Raw genomic sequence first — 23,144 nt, 5'->3', positions numbered from 1 at the left:
CTGAATTGGACCGCTTCTTTGGGTTCTTGAGGCTCCTGCATCTCCCTCCCACGGAGCTGCTGTTCTCGCTCATGGAGTCCTGGGCCGAGGATGCGCTGCCGGTGGCCTCACTGTCCCTCATCATGCTCTCATAGCCACTGCTGCCACCACTGTGGTAGAAGAGGGCAGTCTTCCCCATGGCGGGTGGCAGCTCCCCGCTCAGGACACTGCTGTTATCACTACCATGTCCGCTGCTGCAGCGGTGTGGCTTCCTTGGAGGGGTGATCTTGCTGTAGGGAGAGGGCAGCAGGTGGGCAGCTGCGGGCTTGTCCTCCGTGGGAGCCCCACTGCGCTCTTCTGCCTCTGCCCGCAGCTGTGCACTCCTCGGGCCTGCACTGCCCTGGAGCAGCTCCGAAATGCGCCCGTTGACCGCTCTTAGCGGCAGTTTGGAAGCCAGCCCAGAGCCCCGGTTCCTGCTGAGCGACTGGGTGGACCAGGACATGTGTTTCCCACTGGGCGGTAGGTTGGAGCTCTGGCCCACAGACTGTGGCAGGGACTTGGTGGAGAAGCTGAGGGTTTTGGTGGTGGAGGTGGACAGGCTGCTGCGGGATTTAGGACTGGCCAGCAGGAGCTTGCTCACTGCCGAGATCTTAGACTGGTTGGCCTTAGGAGAGGCCCCTGCGGACTGAGTGATGCCACAGCTGGGCGGCGAGGCTCCCGTGCTGCGACCCAGGCTCCTCCCAGTGCGGGGCATGGTACTATCTTTGCCAGCATGCATGCGGGAACTCACGGACGATAGGCTTTCGGCCCTCTCCAAAGACAAGCATTCATAGTGGCTGACAGTTGTCCTGCCAAGAGAGTTACTTCTGCTGGCCAGCTGCTCCAGCTTGGCACTGAAGAGCTTACTGCTGCTACTGGCATCCTTAGTCTTGCCGTTAGACTCATCAGGGAAGCAAGCCAAGAAGGTAGCTGGCTGGTTCAGGGGGCTGCTGGTGTTGCTGCCACCACCACTGTGTTGAGGGCTGGCCCTGTTCTTCTGGTCCAAACTAGACTTGCGGACAGGAGGCAGAGGTGGGGTCCCTTTGGGCCTTGCCAGGACGCAATGCTTGGGTGAGGCTACTTTCCTCTCCAGGGTTGTCTTCGAGGATGGGATGCCCGGAGCAGCACTGAAGCCATTGCTGTCTGCCAGGCAATGGTAGAAGCTGTCCAGCTCCTCGTGCCTGTCGGTTTTCTGAAATGCCCTTGGGAGGCTGCTTGACTTTAGGTTTCGGTTGGCATGGAGGGGACTCTGGGCCACCAAGCCAGGCAGGGCCATCTCACAGCCATCCACGACCCTCCTAATGTTGTCGGTCACTTGAAAGGCGGCTGCCTCTGAGCTGCTGCTGCTCAGCCTGTGGCCCGAGCTGGGTCTGCCATCCAGCTCCTGCTCTGACTTACCTTCAGTCTTCAGGGAGCTAGGGACCAGCTCACACTTAACCCCTTCCTCGCTGGAGTAAGTGTTCTCCCTTTTCACCTCTTCTTCTCGTTTAAGCCAGGGATCCTCAAATTTCATCTCCTTCCTTGTACTGGGTTCCTTGCTTTCCTGGGACTGGGATGCTTTGGGGCTCACCTTTGGGGTGGCAGTGGAGGATTCAGGCTCTTGAACGTTTCGGGGGCTCAGGGCGATGCAGGGGTAAACGGTGATGTTGGTCTTCATGGGGATGTACCCTTCGCAGCTGCTCAGACTGGCTGTGTTGGAGATGGTGACCATGGCCTTGCCCACTGTAGAGATTTTGCAGCCTTTGATGGGAGCAGCTTTGTTGCCAGACTCTTCCCCCATCTCAGATAAGATGAGCAGGTTGTCAGGGCCCACCTCGGGCTTCTCTCTGCACACCACCGCCGTGTTCTGGATGCTGCTGACAAACTCCGAGGCTGGGGGTTCTGCCATGGCTTCCCCATGCCCAAAGCATGTCTGGGCTATGAAGCTGTGGCATGACTGCTCGCCATCGCTGCCTGCGCTCATCTCGCTCAGCCAGGAGCTGATGGAGGAACGCCGGCTGCCCGCATCCCGAGCCTTCTCATCCAGGCCCAGCTTCGGGAGCGGCAGGAACTGCGTGATGCTCACCTCGGAGACGGGGGCCATGCTAGAGTAGCATTCCAGATCCTCGCTGATGCTGCTGATGATGCTGACGGGCCGGGAGCCCGAGGCCAGGGCCTGCACGGAGCAGTCACTGTTGAAGCTGATGATGCTGGTAGGGCGACCACTGTCGAGCACCCCGCTGATGGTCAGCTCCTCCACCAGTGTGAAGACCAGCTCATCCTCACCATTCAGCTCCAGTGGCTGTTGCACAGTCACCATTGTGGTACTCAGAATCTCCTTCTTGGAGTCTGAAGGAGGGCCTTCCTGGTCCTCACCATCAACTAGAGTTCCGGGAAACCCTTCGCTCCCGGCAGACATGGATTTCTTCAAAACCTGGGGGCTCATTCCAACGGGGGGAGTACGCACATCGGGCTGAAGCAAGGACTCACTGGAGACCATGCCAGAGTCCTTGCTCAGGGAAGGTGGTGGGGCAGAGGAGGGCAGGACCCCCTTCTGGGTGTAGACTTTGCACCTTTGAGAGGGAGAACTGGGAGGTTTGTACTCTGAGGTCTTGGACAGACTGGCAATGCCTAGCCTCGGGGAGCCCATGGGTCTGGGTTTGCCCTCCACAAAGCCACATGAGTTCAGACTCTCCCGGCTGCTCTGGAGACTGGGGCTCTGTGTGAGCTGGGACGTACTGTGCTGGCTACTGCTGCCCGGGATGCTCCGTGGCGAGGCTGGACTGGGGCTGCTGCTGCGTGTCACAGTAGGCACAGGGGACCGATTCCGCTGCGCCTTGGAGGCTGGAAGCTCTGTGCCTTCCCTCTCAGTCAACGGGCCATTGTCTGACCCATTATCTTCCTTTTCAGACTCAGAGGGTGTGTCTGGCCCCGCTGCTTGGCTTAAAGAAGCACATCTGCCAGCCTGCTCCGGCCCGAACTGGATGGGCAGCTCTTCGAAGGGGAACTTACTGGGTTCTTCGCTGCCATCTATGCAATCTAGTCTTTCCTGCAGCTCGGCAAACGTATTGCACTTCAGACAGTCCCTTTCTGACTTGCTGGCTGCAGCCTCTGCTGCCTCCCCCGGCCGGCTGTCACCTCTGGTCTTCTGTAGGGCTGGCACAATGGGCACAAAGTCTGGGGGTCCCTCATTGTCAGTGAGTTCCTTGTCAGACAGGGCTGTGCCATTGGGCCCGATGTAGATGACGGTGTCGCAGGACTGCTCACTGCTGGAGGAATAATCAGGATCACTGGACAGTGGGGCGAGGGGGAATTCTGGGTCCACTGGAGCCCGGGCATGGAAGGGTCTCAGCTGGGTGGGCCTGCGCATTCTGCCTTCCTCACAGGAGCTTTCTCCCCCAGAGGAGCTTGATGTGTACTGCAATGTGGACAAGAGAATTGTTAATGGGGAGTTCTTCTGAGACAGCCCTCCCTCCTAGGAAGCCTGTGTCACTCTGCAGGCCCGAGCTGCTGACTGGCACTAGGGTCTTGAAGACCAGCCTGTGGAGGGGCCAGCACTCACTGGACAGTTCCAGAATACCTTCCTGCCCTATGCCATGGGTATGTATGCATAGATATTTCCCATTTGCACACTAATGTATCACTCTGCTTGGGAAAGGTAGTGACCTATCCAGACCCCACCTGACTTCCTCAAGACTATTCCCCTGCCTCAGAACACTGGTCATGAAGCCTTGCTTTTTTATATAAGTAAAAGGAGTATAGAAAGGAGAAAGAAATGGAAGTCTCAAGTACCACTAGTTGGCTCAGAAATGTGATTTTCTCAAGCACTGTTGCCATTTGACTACTACCCTGGCTTTGCTTCTGCCCAAGGAAGTCAGCCTACTGATATCTGTCAACACAATGCAGACACAAGGTCACTGACACAGGAACCCACCGGCTGAAGGCTCCTGGGCGTGCAGGTGTGACAGAGCCACAGGGGTGAGGTATTAGCCATCCTTTCTGTAGCCAGATTGCTGGATACACTCCTCACCTCTGTGACAGTGGAGGAGCCTGATTCCTTCCCACCCCTGGGACATTTTTCATCTTATAGCGGCAATCTACTAAAGTGGTCTCTGTCAGCGGTCAGGGTGGATGACCCATGACAGCATCAACCTTGAAAAGGACACTCAACTTTCTCCCACATTGTTGGAAGGCTTTCCTGTTCTGAGCCAGGGGCTGCAGCAGCCACGTTTGCACAGTCCTTGGTGTTCAGAGAATGGCGAGACTGATTGGCTCTTTGTGATTTGGTTCTTGTCCCCAATGTATTCTCCCTCCCACTAAGAGCCCTTACCTTGGTCTTCTTCTTCTTCATCCTTAAGACTCTCGACGCGATCTGGATGGTGGACAGGGTCTCTGCATAGCTGCCGGCTGCGGCCGAGATGTGTGCGATCATGGTGGTGCGACAGTTCACATTCCCCAGAGACTCCCTCAGAAGCATGGTGAGCTTGCTCTCCCTGCCAAACAAAGTGGATTAAGGCTGCATTAGTGGGCCATGCCTCATGCTGGCTGTCAGGGCAGGACTTCAGGTTTGCATGTGGCTATTTGGTTGTGAGTGGTGTTTTCTTCCTTTTTTTTTTTTTTTAATGGCATACTAATTAGCATTGCTTTGCAGCATGGGGCTATTTGCAGTTGGCAGCTGAGCAAGAGCTTCTAACTCCAAGGATGGGATTCAGGCAAACACCTCCCTTGGCACTTCTGTCCTGGCCACCATGGGCTATTCTAGAGTATCTGTTTGTGTGCATATGACATAGCACATAATGAGGCCTGGGAATAGAAACAAGGAGAGGGGATCAGGAGAAAATGGCTTTGTGACCAGCAATCTGGCATGCTATCTGTACACATAGCCCTTCTCAGCGAGCTTCTGCAATCCCTGTAATAGAGAAAGCAGGCTGTGAACCTGCACTGAAGTCCCACGTGTTTACAACACGTGGGAAATCCGCCTTATAGCACAGAGGCATGTTATTACCATTGTCTCTCAACCCTGCCACTGCAGCCCGTAACACTGAAGGGAAAGACACTGGTATTACTGATAAGCAGAGAAAGATGGACACAGCCCAAATAGTCACTTAGCAACAGGAAGCAGAACTTTCCAAAAAGGCTCCCCCTGGGAACTTTGCAGTTGCTATGTGGAACCACTATTCTGGTTAGTGATAACAAGACCCAGGGCACTTCCAATGGTTTCTAGGCTCTTTAAGAATTGACCTGAAGGGATGGCTCATAGTTTTCTATCTCTGTCCTTGCTCCAGTGAGATCCTGCCATGTTTTTTTTTTTTTTTGTTTTGTTTTTTGTTTTTTGTTTTTAAAAAAAAGGGTTCTGCTCCTTGCGTCCTCCCTGTGCAGGCACCTGCGGGGTGAAATGTGTCTCCTCCCTGGAGCACCCCACCCAAGGCTGAGAGAGCCTCTGGCTGCATTTCAGGCTCAGATGATGTGTTTCAGTCTCAGACTGTCCTTCTCAAGTTCAAGTCCCTGCAGAATCGCCTGGAGAGGGACCATCAGCTCAACAGACTTCATGTCTTCATGTGAGATGCTGGCCACTGCCAGCAGAGATTTTTTTTTTCTCATGTGACTTATGTCTGGCTTCGGGGAAAAGAGATGGCAGTTTCTTTTCCTACCTGGAACCAATTAAGGTGCTCATTTGGGAATGATGGGCTAGTGTGTTCCAGTTTCAGAGAAAATTGTAAATATATCAGGGCAAAAGAATCAGGGGATAGAAGTGGTAAAAGAAAGGGGAGGAAGTGTGTGTGTGGGGGTATCTGATCACATTTAACTCCCCTCACAGTATACTCTGTAGGGAGGTCTCAGGAAGGAGGTTGGGGGCCAGCCTTGACTTAGCAAAGATGGTTTATTTGAGTGAACCTCAGGAAGTGGAAGATGGGTTCTGTTTGGATTAGGCTGTGACCATATGCAGTCAACTCTTATAATTCATGATAGTTACACACTATAAAGTACCCATAAACAGCAATTTATGGGATCCCGAGGCATAGCTGGCAGACGGAAACACAAAGTCAGAATTCCTGTGAACCCCTCTGGGAAAATGACAGTTTGGCCAAATGTTAGTAGGTTGCCGTGTTTTAGGTGACTTTTCTATTGAAAGGCATCTTACTTAATATCTGGGATTTTTTTTTTTTAAAAAAAAGATGTTTATACAATATTTCTTTATGACAAAATACTGCCAAGAGCGTTCAATGGCTTCCTGGCCTTGAGAGACAGGACAGTAGAGGCCTCTGATCTTCAGTCTCAGGGTGGCACTGTTCATCGCTCTCTTCTTTAATTCTGCAGCAGCTGATGAGCCTTCATATTCAGCTTCTTCATCTCTTCACAGCTGTGAACTATAGAGGCGACCTTCCCCATTTCGGGAGTGGCCTCGCTTACTGTAGGCAAATTCCTCCTCCCCTGTGGCTGTATCATGCTATGGCTGCATCGCCATTGAACCTGCAGCCAGCAGCCCATGAACTCACGCCTGAACGAAGCTTAGCTAACTCTCATGTTTTCTCTATGAGGCACAGAGCTGCCCCTTTGCGCCATTTCTCACTAGAAAGCACTTCCGTACCATGCCGGGGAATCGTTCAAAACAGTGAAATCATGGGCAGAAAGCATCAAAAATTCAAAAGCACTGAAGCAGAGAGCACGTGAGGCAGTGCTCAACCTGTCACACTTCAGTGGGGGACATGTGTGTCAGGGACTCAAAAATTTCCTCCACTCTGTGCACTGTCCTTAAATCACCATAAAAGCATCAGGAATATTGGCTTGGAGATTACAAAGAAATTTCATCTAGCAGGAAATGCACAACTATGGGATCTGCAAATCCGCCCCCTCCAGCTGACTCGACCATAAAGTTCCTTGTGGGAAGTCTTGCTAATTGATGCACATGGCTAAAGGCACACAATTCCGGCTCTCCATGTGACTCTGTGTAAGTCTTCAGGAAAAGATCCCAAACCAAATGACATGATACAACATTCCACCAGTCTGCTGTCTGGTATGCTCCCCACCATCCACATGTGTGACACAGTTGTAGACAAATATTTGTGGCTTTTGGAAAGGGGGTCCGAACGGTTGGAAGAAGCCACGACATGTGTGTTGCTTGGCAACTGACGTTTTTTGCAGTCACATGGAAAGAAAGTGGGCAGAGTCGCTAGCCAGATGGACACAGGTCTCTCATCACAGGGGAGTGAGGCAGAAAAGCTTGGGAAGCTGTGGATTTTTTTTCAGCCTCGTGGTGATGCTTTGACTCTATACAAAGGCGACTGAGAAGGCCCGTGAGAGAAGGGTAGCAAAGGCTGCCAGCTGCAGGCTGCGCTGAGCATTCTGAAGGCAACTCAAGGTTCCAAAGAGATTTCAGAATGACCATCACCACCAAATCAATACTGAGGATGAGGGAAGAGAGGCATGAAGACCCTCTGCCATGGCCCCAGGATCAGGCTAGCTAGAGAGAGCGAAGACGTAGGGTCCTATGGCTCTGGAGGACTTGGTTAGCAGCAGGAAGGGCAGGCAACAAGGCAGAACTGAGCACACCCGAGAAGAAACCGTATCACTCATCCATGTAGCATCTTTTATGAACACATGGTCCCGCTCCTGCCTATCCCGACCATGTATACTTATTAAAATGACTAAGAAAAGGCAGTCTTGTTTGGATGAAAATGTAGAAAACTCCCAGCTCCCCCTGCACCATGCTTGCTTGGATGTCACCATACCCCCACCTTGGATGTCACCATACCCCCACCTTGGATGTCACCATACCCCCACCTTGGATGTCACCATACCCCCACCTTGGATGTCACCACACCCCCACCTTGGATGTCACTATACCCCCACCTTGGGTGTCACCACACCCCAACCTTGGATGTCACCATACCCCCATCTTGGATGTCACCACACCCCCACCTTGGATGTCACCACACCCTCACCTTGATTATAATGGACTGAACCTCTGAACCTGTAAGCCAGCCTCAAATAATACTGTCCTTTATAAGACTAACCTTGGTCATGGTGTCTGCTCACAGCAGTCAAGCCCTAACTAAGATACCACTGAATATGCCTTAGTTTCTATAATATTCTATAATCTGTATTTGATGGATATCCATCTATGGTGCTCCTGAATCTTTTTAGATGTTTCATAGAGTTATGAAACAAAGTCAGTCCCGCAGAAACTGGCAAAGAGAGAAAATACTTGGTTTTAGAAATTACTGGAGCACCAGGCCCTGACCACTGCCACAGCTCACACCACTTCCGGCCACATATAGAAATGGTCTGCCCTCGAAAAGGAGCTACTTGGCTGTTCGTGTCCACTGAGCTAATGAGCTCATTAGGGAGCACAGCTGCTCATTTAAGGAACATTTGTGTCGCGTCAGCTGACACAGGTACAAGCGACTGACGGGCTACAGGAGCCTGGGATTGGAGCAGGAAAATTGACCTGTAAAACTCCAACATGACAGCCATCAGTAAGAGGTAACAGCAACTGGTGTGATCAAGATGGCTAAGTACCCCTCCCACAGGAACCCTGAAGGACAGCCAAAGTCACAAGTAGACAACTATATTTTGATTTAAAAACAAACTACCTACCTAAACCAAATGAGTGTTTCAGAGCACAGACATTCAGGGCAACCATGTAGTAAGGGGAAGTTCACATCTGGCCCCTGCATCCCTGCCTAGAACTCTAGTTGAGATCTGCTTAGACACAGGGGTAGGCACTCCTTCCTGTGGGGAAGGCAGTCAGAAGGACCCTGGCCCACAACAGTTACCGACTTGCTCACCTGAAGAGGAGCCCTGTGGTCCTTATAGGAACTAAGCCATACGTGTGTGGGGTCCCCCTGCTAAACTACTAAGTAGTGGGTTGGCCTGATGCTGTAGAACACTATTCTAATGTTAATACTGGTTCCTCAAGAAGGGGTGCCCCCAACGAGCAGACCATCAGGTACACGGTGATGCCATGTGAACCTTTCCCCCATTTGAACTGGTCCATAAAAGGCCTGCAACTGAGCAGAGGAGGGGAAAGGTGGGACTAGAGGGCAGAGAGGGGTGGCAGGAAGAGAGTGAAGGAGAGAGAATGGAGGAAGAGGAGAAGCCATGATGGACCAGAACTTCATGACCAGGAGAACTGCAAGTATCCGGGGTCTTATAACTGTAGAGTAAGTTAGTATAGCCCTAGATCTGCCCAATCTGGGCATATGGCTTATAATTAAAATATCTGGGTTGTGTGTCTTTTATATGGGCTTATTAGGGTTGAAAATTCCAGCAACACTAATGAGCTACTCCAGAGAGGGAGTCAGCACTGTGAGCCCCATACTGAGCTGACCTGGTGCCCTGCCCAGGAGTCAGTGTCTGAGCCCAGGGTTTGTACTTCCTCCACTGATCTCAAGGTACAGCTCTGCCCTAAGCGAACAGCGATGGTGAGCTGCTACTTCCTGCCCTCCAGACCAAGCAGGTGTAGCACCCAGCTTCCCTGGAACTGAACAGAACCCTCAAGTCTGAGCTGTCAAAGGCACTCTACCATGCTGGATGGCGGAGTCACCGTTGTCCTGATTGTTGGCTCCTGGGCTTCAAGCCACAGCTCTGTGTTTGCTGGGGTATAGTCAGTGCACCATCATTCCAGGGTTTAGTGATATGATAATGTGGTGTCTCATCCTGTGTTGCTTCTGTGTGGTATTAACTCTGGATCCCAAATTAGAGCTGTGCCTGGAATCAGGCCACTGTTGTATGCTGTGCACCCCAGCCCAGAGCCACTGCTGTACACTGTGCACCCCAGCCCAGAGCCACTGCTGTACACTGTGCACACCAGCCCAGAGCCACTGCTGTACGCTGTGCACCCCAGCCCAGAGCCACTGCTGTACACTGTGCACCCCAGCCCAATCAGCATTGAAGCTGCTGGGTGTGCTTTGGAATCAACAACCAACTTTGAGGACAGTGTGCACCGAACTGTGCCTCAGAGAGTAAACCATGCCCCAAGTCCCAGGTATTATTATAGGTTTGTGGGACCCTGAGTTCAGAACTCTGGCTCTACAAACCTCTGAACACCCCCAATCTGGAACCTCAAGCCATTGCAACCACTTGCAGGTCATTTTGTGGGGGAGGTTGCAAGGGTGGAGGGCAGATACAAGGAGATAGGGAGAAGACTGGAACTGGGGTGTGTGATGTGAAAGTCCCATAGAATGAATGAAAAAAGTTTTTTTAAAAAATTAAAATTAGGAAAAATAAAATGCACTCTACATGGATGGTATTCAGTAAGACTTATACCAACTAGCATGTTTACCAAGCATGGAGTTGCTCAGCAAACTGCACACATTCCACTGGAACCTTCCGTTCTTTACTTACTTAATATCCCAGTCCTCACAGCTGTAAGATGGTTCTCTGTGATGGCCAGGAGGTAGAATTTCAATTACTCCAGATATCGTATATCTACAGTCTGCTCAGGGCATCAATCACTCCACAGCCCTGGCACCCAGGCACTATCTCAGAAATTTGAGAGTCCACACACTCAGAATCAGTATGTAATAGCTTACCAACTCCAGAATACAACTCTGGGTCAAGATGGAAAACATACTGCTATAAGCACGAAGTAATAGAATCAAAAGGATTCTTGGAGGGAGGTCTTTGCATTTCCTAAGAAAAGGGTCGCCATGACGATGGATGCCATGCTTTGTGCAGCGATGATTTTCAACTCGGGGGTGGGGCTTACTATCTTTGCAGGGCAGCCTGTATATTTTCAGATAGCCTTATTAGAAGTCTCTTCCTTATGTTTGATTCAGTCTTCACAACATCAACTGAAGGTCACTGGGTCTGTCCTCTGGGCTCAGACAGGGTAAAAACAAGCCCATTGCTCACATTTTTAGACACACTTACCATGTCTTTCCTGAGGGTTCTGTTGCTTAGGCATATTCAGTTTTCTTTCTGTTGCTCTTTCAAATGTTTGGTTGGTCACTGAAGCTCACAATAAGCCCTTCCCTATCATGCAACTGTGTGTGTGTGTGTGTGTGTGTTACTGTGTGACTGTGTATGTGCACATATGTACATGTGTGTGTATGTCTATGTGTGACTGTGTGACTGACTAGATGTGTGTTCACATGTGTCATGTGTATATTTCTGTGTGTCTGTGTGTATGTGTGCGTTCACATGTATATGTGTGACTGTGTGACTATGTGTGTGTACCATATGTGTGCATGTGTGTATGTCTGTGTATGGTTGTGTGTGTATGTCTATGTGTGTGTGAGTGTGTGTGTGTATGTCTGTGTGAGTGTGAGTGGGTATGTGTCTGTTCATGTGTGAGTGTGTGTGTGCATGTGTGTGTGTGTGTGCATGTGTGTGTGTGTGTGTTTACACATGTGCACTGAATATGTAAGGTGATTTCCTCAATTATTTTTGGGACAGGGTCTCTTGTTAAAACCTGAATCACACTGACTTATCTCTCCTAGATGGCCAATGATGGCCAGCATCTGTGTCTCTCTACTCCCCTCATCCTAGGAGTCCAGATTCAGCTTTGCTTCTCAACGGAGCTTCCCTTTGCTGTGAACTTTGGGAGATAAACCTTATGATAGCCATTAAGACCATTTTTGTTTAGGATGGAGGGTGTTCACATCAGATTTTAAGGGAACACGAACCTGATCAACTACAAGGTTTAAGATCATGGCTTTGGGCCATGAGGTATCATTGCTCTGAGACTGGGGTCAACCATATGGGAGACTGCTCTATGTAGCCACAATAATAGTTGTAGATGTCATAGTTCATGCCAACACTGCTGGTGGCAATGTTCAGTGCATATTTCACATGCACATGTTGGGACAGTGACATGTCCAACAGTTACTGGAAGACTTCCATCTGGAAGCTTCCTAGACCCTACTTCACTCACATATCTCCTCGGAGGGTTGATTAGAGGCCACAGCCTTCTCATGTGATAAACACTTAAAAAAAAAAAAAAAAACAAAACCTTTTTATTGATTCTTTGTGAATTTCACACCTTGGACCCAAGCCCACGCATCTCCCTGTCCTTTCATTGCCACCCTCCTTTCTTGCAACCTCCCCTACCAAAAAAAACAAGAAATAAAAATAAGGAAAATTTTTAAATAAAAATAAAACAAACAAACAAAAAACAAACATTTCTCCATGGAAGCTGTAGTGCGTCACAGTGTGTCACACAGTACACCCTTTTGTCCACACTTCTTGACTTGCAAATGTTCATTGCAATGAGTCCTTGGTCTGTGGTTCAAGGCCTCTGGCTTCAGCTACGCCATCAATACTGGATCCTCACTGGAACTTTAGGATAACCTGTTGTTACCCTGTGTTGTGGAGATCCTGCCACTTTGGTTCTTCAGAACCGGCCCCTTCGTGCAATCTAGCAGTTCATGAGTCGTTTACCGAGTTCTGGAAGTCCTTCTACTGAATGATGGTGTTTTGGGGTACCTGCTAACCACAGAGTTGGTGCCAGAAGTGTGGTGGAGACTCTTCTAAATCTCCTATATCCTTGAACCCAAATAACCAGAAATCTTGGGCAGAACAGCATCCTGGGGACTGTGCCCTCAAACCTTAAAACTCTCTCAGGCTTCTATCAGCTCTTCTAATAAGACTGTAAGAACCTTCATAATGGGAACTGTGTTTAGCCTGTATTTATCCAGCCAATACATATGACTTAACAGCTTTAGGGCAGAACAGAAAAGACCACATTCATTAATATTCACTTCAGCATAACCAGGAACTAAGAATGTCATCACATTAAAGAAAAAGAGCCCTCAAAAAAAAAAAAAAAAGGCAGCCAAGAGAACAAATTAGACCAATAGAATAAAAGGCATATATACAGCTGTCCCTTGAGCCAATGAACTGCCAAAAATTGCATATTTTAACAAAGTAAGGGATGCTATGAAGGTTGTGCTTAGTGATTCAACAGTAAGACCTTCAGCACACATCACACATACAAACTGGTCTGAAATAGATGAAAGACTGTTAATCAGTCCAGATCAAAAGCAACAATGTCAATACGCTCACCACAGCTAGATATAACTACTGTCTTGACATTTTCCCATTAGTTTTTCACTTCCTTTAAAATCTTGAGTCCAAGAAGTCTTATTATCATTAATCATCAAAGCTTTGCTACAGCCATTTTTACAGTCCTGACACTTGTGAGCTAGCCTCTGCAATGGTCTATGGCTGTTTAATCATGGGGCGGGACTGGGGACCATCTCCATTATGCCAAAGTGTGGCTATCGCAGGTCTTCAGAGTAAAGATGAGATCACTGTACTCTTTGGAAATCTTGCTTCCTTTCAAGTTTCCGTCCTTCTTGGGTCAGGAGTACATGTTCATCTTAATGTCAGAGACCTCTGATGGTATTCAAACTGGACTTACGGGCTGATGAGGCATAAAGATAAAGTCAGGAATCGCGTTGTCATGGTAACCTAGAAGCACTTCCCTGATTCTATTCACCCCTGTCCGTGCCCCTGGACTTTCACAGAATTCTTGAGAAAAAGAGAAAAATAGGACAACAAATGGAATCTTTGATGCAGTGAAATCCGATTTCACCCAGTATATTTTCTCAGGTCTCCCCACCATCTTGATTGCTGCCTTGCCCCATGATCACCTGGGTATCCTTAGTTATAAGCTTAGGTGTCTGGAATAGTTTTATTCTTTTGCTTTCCTTTGAACTTCAGTATTGGTTTCAGGTAGCAAATGCGTTCGAAGCATGTACTGGATGTGGCGTTTTTGATAGGGCCTCTTTTTGTACCTCACTCTGTGATCTCCCCTTTCAGTGTTGACATCACAACTAGGTGGGGTTGGTAGAGGGCTGGGGAGATCACACAGTTGACAGAGTAGCTTGCTAGGCAAACACAAGGACCTGAGTTTGGATCTCAGCCCCCTCACCTCCTCCTCCCCCCGCCAATAAAAACACCAGGCACTGTGGTATGCATCTGCAATTTAAGTACTGGTGAAGCAAACAGGTGGATCCCTGAGATCCCTGGCCAGCCACTGTAGCTAATCAATGACCTCCTGGTTCAATGAGAGACTCTCTTTCAAAATATAAGCTAGCAGGTGATCGAGGAAGACAGCTAATGTTGACCTCTGTGCTCCTGCCCCTCCAGGACCTGTCTCCCGCCCCTCCCACCAGAGGTATCAGTTGGTTTACTTTGTAGCTCTGGAAACTCATGTGAGTCCCTTCCCTGCACATTCCTTGGAAAGGGCTAAAGGGGGTTGAACAGTATAGTCAAGGCAGCTAGGCATGTGGCTACATTAGATTAGAATCATGAATATTTTTAGTTTTCAGAGTCAACCTTATCTCATTCTGGTTTCTACATATAATCAGCAGAGAACATGTGATTATGAATCCCAGGAGCCTTCATCTGCAAATGATTGACCCTAACATATTAACGGTGAGAGAGGTCAGTGGTCAGTGACACATCCTATCAGGAAGGACTCAGCTCAGTCTCTGTGTCTGTGTGTACGTGTGCATGTGTTTGTACAAGTATGTCCATGTGTGTGCACGTGCATACATGTGTATGTGTGGCGTATACACATGTATAGGTGCATCTGTAAGTGTGTGTACGTGTGCACCTGGGCATGTATGTGTATGTGTATGTGTGCCTGACAGAACACAGGGTTTCACAGGAACTAGCAATAGTCTCATCCACTGAGCTAAGCCCCAAAGGCCCACAGATGGCCTCTCTATGTCTTCAGCCTTGGAAGGCTTTCAGGAGTTTGTATGACATTCAGGGTAGGAATGAGCCTTTTCATGTCTCCCTGGCCTGGCTCCTGACCAGTGTCCTTTGTAGCACCTGGTTTGGGACTATGTTTATGGGACAGCTGTGACATCCCGCTGCCATAAAGCCCATCACTTTCTCACATTCTTATGTAAACCTGACTTTCACCTTTTTCCCATCTACTGTGACATGGTGTCTCATTGACATTTCATTTGCACTTCTCTGGTGGCCAGTGCAATTATATATGCTCACTGGCCATTTTCATGTCTTCTACAGAGAAACTCCTGTTAAAGTTCTTTGTCTACTGTTTAAGTGCTTTTGTTGTTGTGTTATAGGACAACTTTAAAAGTTCTAAATATTAAACAGGGTACCACTGTGAAGTTACAGATGGCTTGAAACTCACTATGTAGACCAGACTGATACTGAAATCACAAAGATCCACCTGCTTCTGCCTCCTGAGTGCTGGGGTTACAAGTGTGTGCCACCATGCCTGGACTTCTCTGGAAACAGACAGAATAGTTGGTTGTTTTCCATCTCTTAGCAGTATCTTTTGATGCATAGGAGATTCTTCATTTTTATATAACACTTTTTAAGACATAGATCTTACTATTATTATTTTTTTTTGTATCTGTGACTCACAACCCTTCTAATATGTGGTTTTGCTGCAACAAGCTTGTCAACTAGAGAGACTAAGGGTGTGCAAGTGACAATTGCTCAATATGGTCTTTATTACTTAGAGGCCACTCCCAGTCACAGCCCAAGAACTACGAAAGACCATTTTCCCATACATGCATGCTATGGGCTTTCCTGTCTATGTTCCTTTTGAGACAGGGTAGAATTTAAATTTCGGGAGGTGATGAGGGCAGTGCTTGTTGCAGTGGCTTCTGGGTATTGTGTGGTTTAGAGAAACAAGATCCCAGGGTTCTCACATGATGGGCCAACTGTGCTGGCATGAAGACCAGGCCTCAGTAATTGGAGGGAGTTGGAAGGAAGCTGGATTGAATACTGGTTTCCACAGGTACGAGTGTGAGGAAAGATGGAACACAGAGGCGACCATTCACACACTTTAATAACTTCAGAGAGAGCCTGGGAAACTTTAATGAGGGGTACAGGAAGGAATGAGCTATTTTAAAAAATGTATTGTGTTATAAGAGTACATTTCCCTGTGATTCTAGTTTTGTTTGGTCATAAGATAGGCTACTATTGCGTGGGCTTTACATTTTGTTAAAATTAGATTACGAGTAGTCATTTGTCTCTGGGCTGGGCTTCTGTGTCAGGGGCATAGTGGTCCTGTTCCACCCACAGTGCCAAAGTCAGTTACTTGAGTTTAAAATACAGAATAAATGTGATTTGAGTTCAGGGTCTAATCTATTTTTGTCTTTCCTTTCCATTCTTTCCAGAGTCCAGCATAGAATCCAGAGCCATGCAAGTGCTAAGTAAGGGCTCAGTCCCTGTTCCTCACTCCCAGGTTCCCTGAAGAAGCCTTAATGGACAAGTTTCTCAAAGTCCTGCTGACTGGATCCACAGAATAGAAGTTAAATGCACCTTCCTTCCTCAGGTCCTTTTGTTTGATTGGGTTTGGTTTTGATTTTGTTGTTTTGGGAGGGGGTTAGTTTTCCAGTTAAAAGTCAATGCTTTTCTGTAGCATCATGAACGGCCCACTCTGTGGGCTGGCAGATGTCCCAAATACCATAGAGGATGCTGGCTTCTTACAGAATGAGGGCAAAGGTCTGTTCTTCCCATATCCAGGCCTAGCATGGGGTCTAACATAGAGTTATCTTCCTATAAACATTCAAGCAAGTATCAAATGGCTAAACTTATCCATTAAGAGAAGACTTCACCCCATGAAACTTCGTAAATCCACAACATCTAAGTCTTAGAACCTAAGATAACTTTTCTGTTGTCTTAAGGATCCAGTGTCAGAAGAAAACCAACTGAACTGGGGTTCAAGTGAGCACTGCTCCTACAAAGCTCAGTCTCTTCTGTCTGGGTAAGGGCAAGCTGGCTCTCTCAGTCTTCAGAGCAAGCTGGTCTGCTTGGGTCTACACATATCACAGTCCTCAATGGCATATTACAGGAAGGGCATTTTCATCCAGGCTGTCATCTTAAGGAGTGGGCACAACAGTGTCCCCAAAGACAAACCAACAGACCCACTATTGTGGCCTTAATGTGATGGCAAGTTCCTGGTCAGCTCATCAATACAATGTGATGTGTACATGTATGTTATGGACTCTTGGCTAATCTTAGGTAGATACCCAGATATGAAGTTCACAAGGCCTACTGAGGTCTAGCAGTTTGTCTTGGCTGAAGGGGTATGGTCAAACTTGTTGGCATAGTCTAACACCTTTGACATAGACAATATAAATATGTGTCCCAGAAAGGGAGGCAAGTACCATCCTGGCTTGGGGTTAAATATAAAGGGAGCCACCTGTGTGGTGGGATTTGGGATTTAAAACTTTTCTTGTTTATGTTGCTATGTGAGTATATGCTGAGTGTGTAGTATCCACACAGGCAAGATGAGGGTATCAAATGCCCTGGAGTTAGACTTAAAGGAGGTTCAAAGTCACCAATATAGGTGCTAGGAAGTGAACTCGGGTCCTTTGGAAGAGCTGCAAGCAAGTACGCTTAACTGCTGAACTACTCCAGCCCATGGTAGGATTTTGGAAGACCTTGTTAGAAAGCTCCAATGGGCACTGTTCTTAGTCCCTTGCACTGGCATGCAGCATGTCCTGTTTAGACACAGGTAGTTTTGGAGTCATTTGTTCAGCAAGCATGCATTGATAACCTGAGATACTATTGGCTCTCTACCTGCCCTGGAAATACAAACACTTGTGAGACAGCCAGGATAATAGTATGGGCCCTATAAGTCCTGGGATGCCCAGGAGTCTTGGTTTTGTATTACCTTGTATCTCATCTATTTATGAGAGCCTGGATTTCTTCTCACTTGCCTTTACAAGACTTTCACCAAAATAGGATGGGTAGTATGGGCGGACCTTCTGGCTCGCTATCCATATAGGAGGTGTGTGATACTTTACAGGAGGTCATACTTTACAGTATGAGTTCTACTAAACTGAGAAATACCTTCTGTTGAATGTCTTTCTAGCTGATACACTCACGCAACTAATAACTGTGCTAAGATCAGCTCTACCAGAGAAACGTGAGCTTTAGATATAAAAATTCATTAGATCCCATCAGAATGCAACCGAACAACAAAGTCTATGTGAGGAAGATTGACTGGATCTTAAATTTCAGGGAGCACACAGTTCTCTCTTTGCTTCCTGGCACTAGTTAGAGTTGAAAAATATTTGAGACTTTATAAAGAGTAAAATGGAATAGCACAAACTTGCTTATAGCAGGCGGCTTTAGAGTGGACAAAGCAGCGCAGCCTTCGTGGCTTGAATCTGAGTTAAAGTTTTAGAGACAAATCTTCTAAATTAGAATTGGATTTTTTCCCCAAACTAAATTGTAATCCGTAATGCAGTGCTCAATAATTGAAAGGAAAAACCCTCAGGCTTTGAGGCTGGTAATGAATTGCAATTATTAAAGACAAAGCCTGAAAACAGAGGACTCTGGGATACAAAGGACAAGAGTTCAAGCCACATAAAGGATTAAACATGAGAAATTCTGTAGCTCTTTTTCCTTTTCTAAAAATTGATGTATAATTGTTTCTTACTTGAAAAAAAAATGTATCCTACTGAAATAAATATACTATAGATCGTAGGGCATATAGATTTCTAGTGTGCCAAGAGAAAGGAAAGTTGCAGTTATCGAAATACACAGATAATTTTATGTTATCACACAAAAATCATGGTGTCTTAAGATAACTGTTGAAAAATACAGCATTAGGGGAAACAGCACTGCCATGATTACATTTCAGAGACTATAACAAAAATACTGGGAGCAATCAACTTAAAGTGTTGAAAGGTTTATTTAGACTCACAGTTTCAGAGATTTCAGTCCACAGCCCATTGGCCTTGTTGGCCTGTGGTAAGATCAAATATTTGTGTGTGAGGGAGCAAGGTCGATCACCCTTTGGGAACCAGGAAGCAAGGGGTAGTGATGGAAGGCAGAGCCCCAATATCCCCCTCAAGTGTACTCTCCAATGACCTAACTTCCTCCCACTAGCCCCCACCTGGTAAAGGTCCCACTACCATTAGCACTGTGGCCTGGGACCCAGCCTTTCACACATGGGTCTTTCAGGGGCACAGGCAGTCAGACGAATTGCAAAATCCTAGTCAGGTAAGACAGAGACAGAGCAAAGCGCGTTCCGAAGCAATTTTCCTCATTCTCTTTAACATTCAGAGAAGCAATCAAGAAGTTTTAACTGCTTTTCTTTGATGTGCAGAGATATTTCTCACTGTGTAAGAAGATATTTTTTCATTGGAGAGTAAAGTTTGCACATGATCTTAGTCAACAGGCTGAGAAGTCGTCAGAGTAAATTTTGAAGGGGATGGACTGGGCTGTCTCGTGGATCACCTGGGTATCCAGAGTTTACGTTCAGATAGCCACTTCTCAGAAGAGAGAGAATGTGTGAGTGACAAGGAAAAAGTACAGTCTGATGGTCAGGTCCCCAGAAGATCTCTCCAAGCACAATTACACAATGTGGATAGCTGTAAGAATCACATTAAATGCATTGTTGAGCTTGCAAAAGAGCAAGACAATCTCTAGTCAAAGTCGGGGACTCGGGAGAAGGAGAATTGCAGCGCTTGCTGTCACTCGGAAGCTGTTAGCCAGCCAGGCCCTCTCACGGGCTTTAGTTTTCATGTGGCCTGGGCTGGAGGTCGGGTTGTGAACTAGAAAGACAAAGCCCCAGACCAGTCCAATATGGACATTTTATTAGGAAATTTTCCTTCTCCAACAAATGTCCCATATTGAGGACATGATTTTCTTGTCCTCTAAAACACCAAAACAGTGGAAAGGAAAGTGCCCTAAGAATTTGAAGCTTCGGTCTGAATCACACGCAGGCCAATCGTCTGGAGTCTCAGGATCTGGGTGGTCCAAAATATTCCAAGCTGAGAATACAATTTAGACTATCCTTAGCTGGCACCTCGTAGAACTAAATACAAATACTCTGTAAAGGAAACCCTTCTTATCCAGGTCTCAGGAATAAAATGCCAGTGCAGAGGAGCAGTCCCCAGACAACAATAAACACAGGAGGACAGGAGGCACCGGGAGATAGATCCAGCAGGAACTGCAGATGGCCGATCGAGATGAACACATGGATCTCAAGTAAACAACAGAAAGTTGATTAACATCTTTAAGGAAATTAAGATGTTCAAAGAAATAAACAACAACAAAATGACCAGGAAGGACCAATTCCTGCTCTGGGCTCTGTTTAAAAAAACAGATCTGGGTCTAGCCTTCAACTTTAAATAACTAGACAACCAGACAAAATATAAAGGGGAAAAATGGAGGGTGGGGATGGGATTGAATAACAACAGGTAACTCAGGTGCAGAGGGAACCAGCCTTTGAGAAAAGGGAGGGGTATCAGGGACTGGGAGTATCCCCACCTGTAAGGATGAGGAACAAAGGTCAGAATTCGGGGTGGTGGGGAGCAGGACACCTGAAATTTTTTTAAACAGCAGAAAGCAGAGAACTGCTCTAAGTTGTTGCCTATTACCCAGGGTAGTGGCTTTCAGCCTTAGTGACTCCTTAGTGGGTCCATTTTGAGAGCTCATGCAGTCAAGAGAACATGCATAAGAACAGCATAGCCTGTGACCTGCACAGGCTTACAGCTCAGCTAAGCAGGCAGTCAGAGGCGACCAGCTCTGGGCTTACCAAACTAAATCAGGAAACATGTCGACACAGGGGCCTGTCAAAACCTGACAGCGAAGCCTGGCCTGAGAACTTACGGAGCTCACCAGACCAATGAACAGTTGCACACTGATACCTGGGATCAGCTGTATGAATGAAAGTTCTCAGAAAAGCTGCACCTTCACACTGAAACCTGGAAGGCTCACTAACGGATTGGCTCTTCGGTGACGTAGAGAGGTTGGAATGTTGCAGGTCTGGAGCAGAACTGTAATCTATCTCTGGTTCTCTTCAGTCCTCTGAAGAACCCTCCTTTGCCTACTTTTGTGTTGCCTCTAACATCCTATGGCTAACAGATAAGAGCTTTTTGGAAGGTATTAGCTTAAGAAAACCCTGGATTGCGCCAACCAGAAGGCTGTATGAATCATCAGACAGCATCGAGGCCTCCAGCTGAGCTTTCTCAACTTTTCTTTAACTGCCTATTAAATGTTCCCACCAATGTGTTTAGAGAGTGTTTTATGGCTTTGTTCTGTCACTATAAAATCTTCATGAAACTGCTTCCACATTGAAAGGCTGGCATTTGGGGAGCCCTACACCTGTGTTCCTGGGCCATGGTCATCATAACTGGCTTCCTAACCTATCCTCCTCTGAGCTTAGAGTCGTGGGTTTTGTGTGGATGTATAAATGCAGAGACCCTCACTGAGATGGCAGAACCATCCACCTGTCATTAGAACATTCAGTTCACATGCCAGCGAGCAATCGAGACAGTCTCCTGGATGTATCTCCTCACGCGATGCAGCCCTTTGCATTTCTCTTTTTCTGGACCCAGATCGACAACAGGGTCCTCACTGCCTTAACTAAGTACTTATGATACCCCTCTTCACACTTGCATCAGCTCCCAGATCTTACCTTCAGTAAGACCTCCTCCAACACTGCCCGTTCTGTAACCCTTTCATCATCAGTCTAACACGTGCGCACACACACTCACATATATACACTCTCACTCACATACACACACATGCACAATTCATTCACATACACTCATACTTGCAGACACACTCACACACACATATACACCTACTGACTCACTGCACATACTCACACATACTCACACACACTCATTCAATACACACATTCACATACACACATATACACTCACATATATATAAACTCACACATGCACACTCACATGTACATTCATATATATATATATATATATATATATATATACACACACTATTGTACGAAAAGGAGTGTGTGATTCAAGAGTTAATCTCACTAAGAAAGCCTGGAATAAGAGGGCCCGTGATTGTCAATGACCAGGTCAACCAAGGAGACTCAGTAGTATAAGTGAAGAAAAGCCAAAGAAATTGGCTCAGGGTGTGAATTTACTGTCACCCCCTAGTCTCTGACCATGGGGGAGGATGCAAAGGTGTCTATGCTTGTAACAGCACATTTGCTGCTTGGAGTGACAATGTCACTATTGACTGTAGATTTTTGTGTGAGCTCTAGATCTTCACACAAGAAAAAGCCATCCAGATCTCAGATAGAAATACAGTCAGATATTCCAAGGAGCACGAATGTAACGTGTGTTTAAGCTGACAGAGTGGGAAGACCTGCTGATTCACAGGTCATCGGACTGAGCTCCACAGGGTACTGTTTTGATCACGGAGGCAAGTTTGTTGAGTCGATTCACATTTGTTACTAAAGACACAGGCTTTAAGATCAAGTTGGGTCAGTCCAAATGAGTAGATGCCAATATTGAACCTGAGGGAGAGGCTGTCATTATCGTGATGAGTTCACATGTCAGGGGACTGAGTAATGCAAACAAAAACCAGAATTGTTCTGCAGCAACGTATTGGGAGAGAAGACCTCAGGAAAGCTTTGAAGCAGAGATGGCATCCTGAGTAGGCCCTGGGGACCACAGGATGGAATACACATTTTAAAAAATCATGCATATATGTGTTTCAGTGCATGTGTGTGGAGGCCAGAGAATAACCTCCGTTGTCATTCCTCAGGGACTGTCAACCTTGTTTTTCTGTGACAGTCTCTCACTGGCCTGGAACTCAACAAGCAGGCTGACAGACTGAAATCTCAGGAAGGCTGATGTTTTGGGGCACAAAACTAGGGAGTGTGTGCTTACAAACGGGGTAGGGGGCACACTGCCAAACTGAGAAACCACTTCCTATAAATTTGTATTGACCCTACTTGTATGAGGCGGTAAGAAAGTGCAGAGAAGTAAAAACAAATAGCATCTGGGAGCGTGGTCCTAAAAGCCCCAGTGACTGTCCTCAGGTGTCTAAAAGTCTGCTGCTCTTCACACTGGTGGTGACTTCACCGGAACCATCTCTGTTCCATGACGTCTCTATTGTTCCAGGGTGAAGCTCAGCATGGCTTTGCTTTGGTTAAAGCATCATGAGCGTCACTAGACAACACGGCACAATTTAACTGTTCCTGTGAATAAATCTATTTGAAAATTATTCAATTACACAACAGAATGAATTATCACCTCATTTGCATGAACCGAAAAAAATCTATTAATGCTCAATTGAGCCTGAATCAGTTGTGAAACAGGTGAGAATTTATGGTTGGATACTCTGATTGAAGCTCAATTAATGTTCAAGGCAGTTTTTTAATGAATTAAGCCCTGACTCATTTGTATGCTCTGTCCTTTCCAGTGCCT

At 47.1% G+C, this 23,144-nt stretch overlaps 1 protein-coding gene and 1 long non-coding RNA gene across 5 annotated transcripts in view; one reads left to right on the top strand and one right to left on the bottom strand.

The window, feature by feature from the left end:
* Kif26b (kinesin family member 26B) overlaps positions 1-23,144 on the bottom strand; it is a 403,835-nt gene that overhangs the window by 13,568 nt on the left and 367,123 nt on the right. For all 4 annotated transcript variants that reach the window (XM_021197273.2, XM_029538478.1, XM_029538479.1 and 1 more), the window contains 2 exons: positions 4,328-4,490; positions 1-3,415 (listed from right to left, as the gene is read on the bottom strand). In XM_021197273.2, coding sequence (XP_021052932.1) covers positions 1-3,415; positions 4,328-4,490 — 3,578 coding nt within the window. The remainder of the gene's footprint in view (positions 3,416-4,327; positions 4,491-23,144) is intronic.
* Positions 563-18,200, top strand: LOC110321172. Its single transcript, XR_002380506.1, has 2 exons — positions 563-1,471; positions 16,110-18,200. It is a non-coding gene; the product is annotated as an uncharacterized LOC110321172 (long non-coding RNA).

The sequence above is a fragment of the Mus pahari genome, chromosome 5, assembly GCF_900095145.1.
Source record: "Mus pahari chromosome 5, PAHARI_EIJ_v1.1, whole genome shotgun sequence".
Classification (NCBI taxonomy): Eukaryota; Metazoa; Chordata; class Mammalia; order Rodentia; family Muridae; genus Mus; species Mus pahari.
Note: the sequence above shows the minus strand (reverse complement) of the source record. Positions and strands in the feature narration are given on the sequence as shown.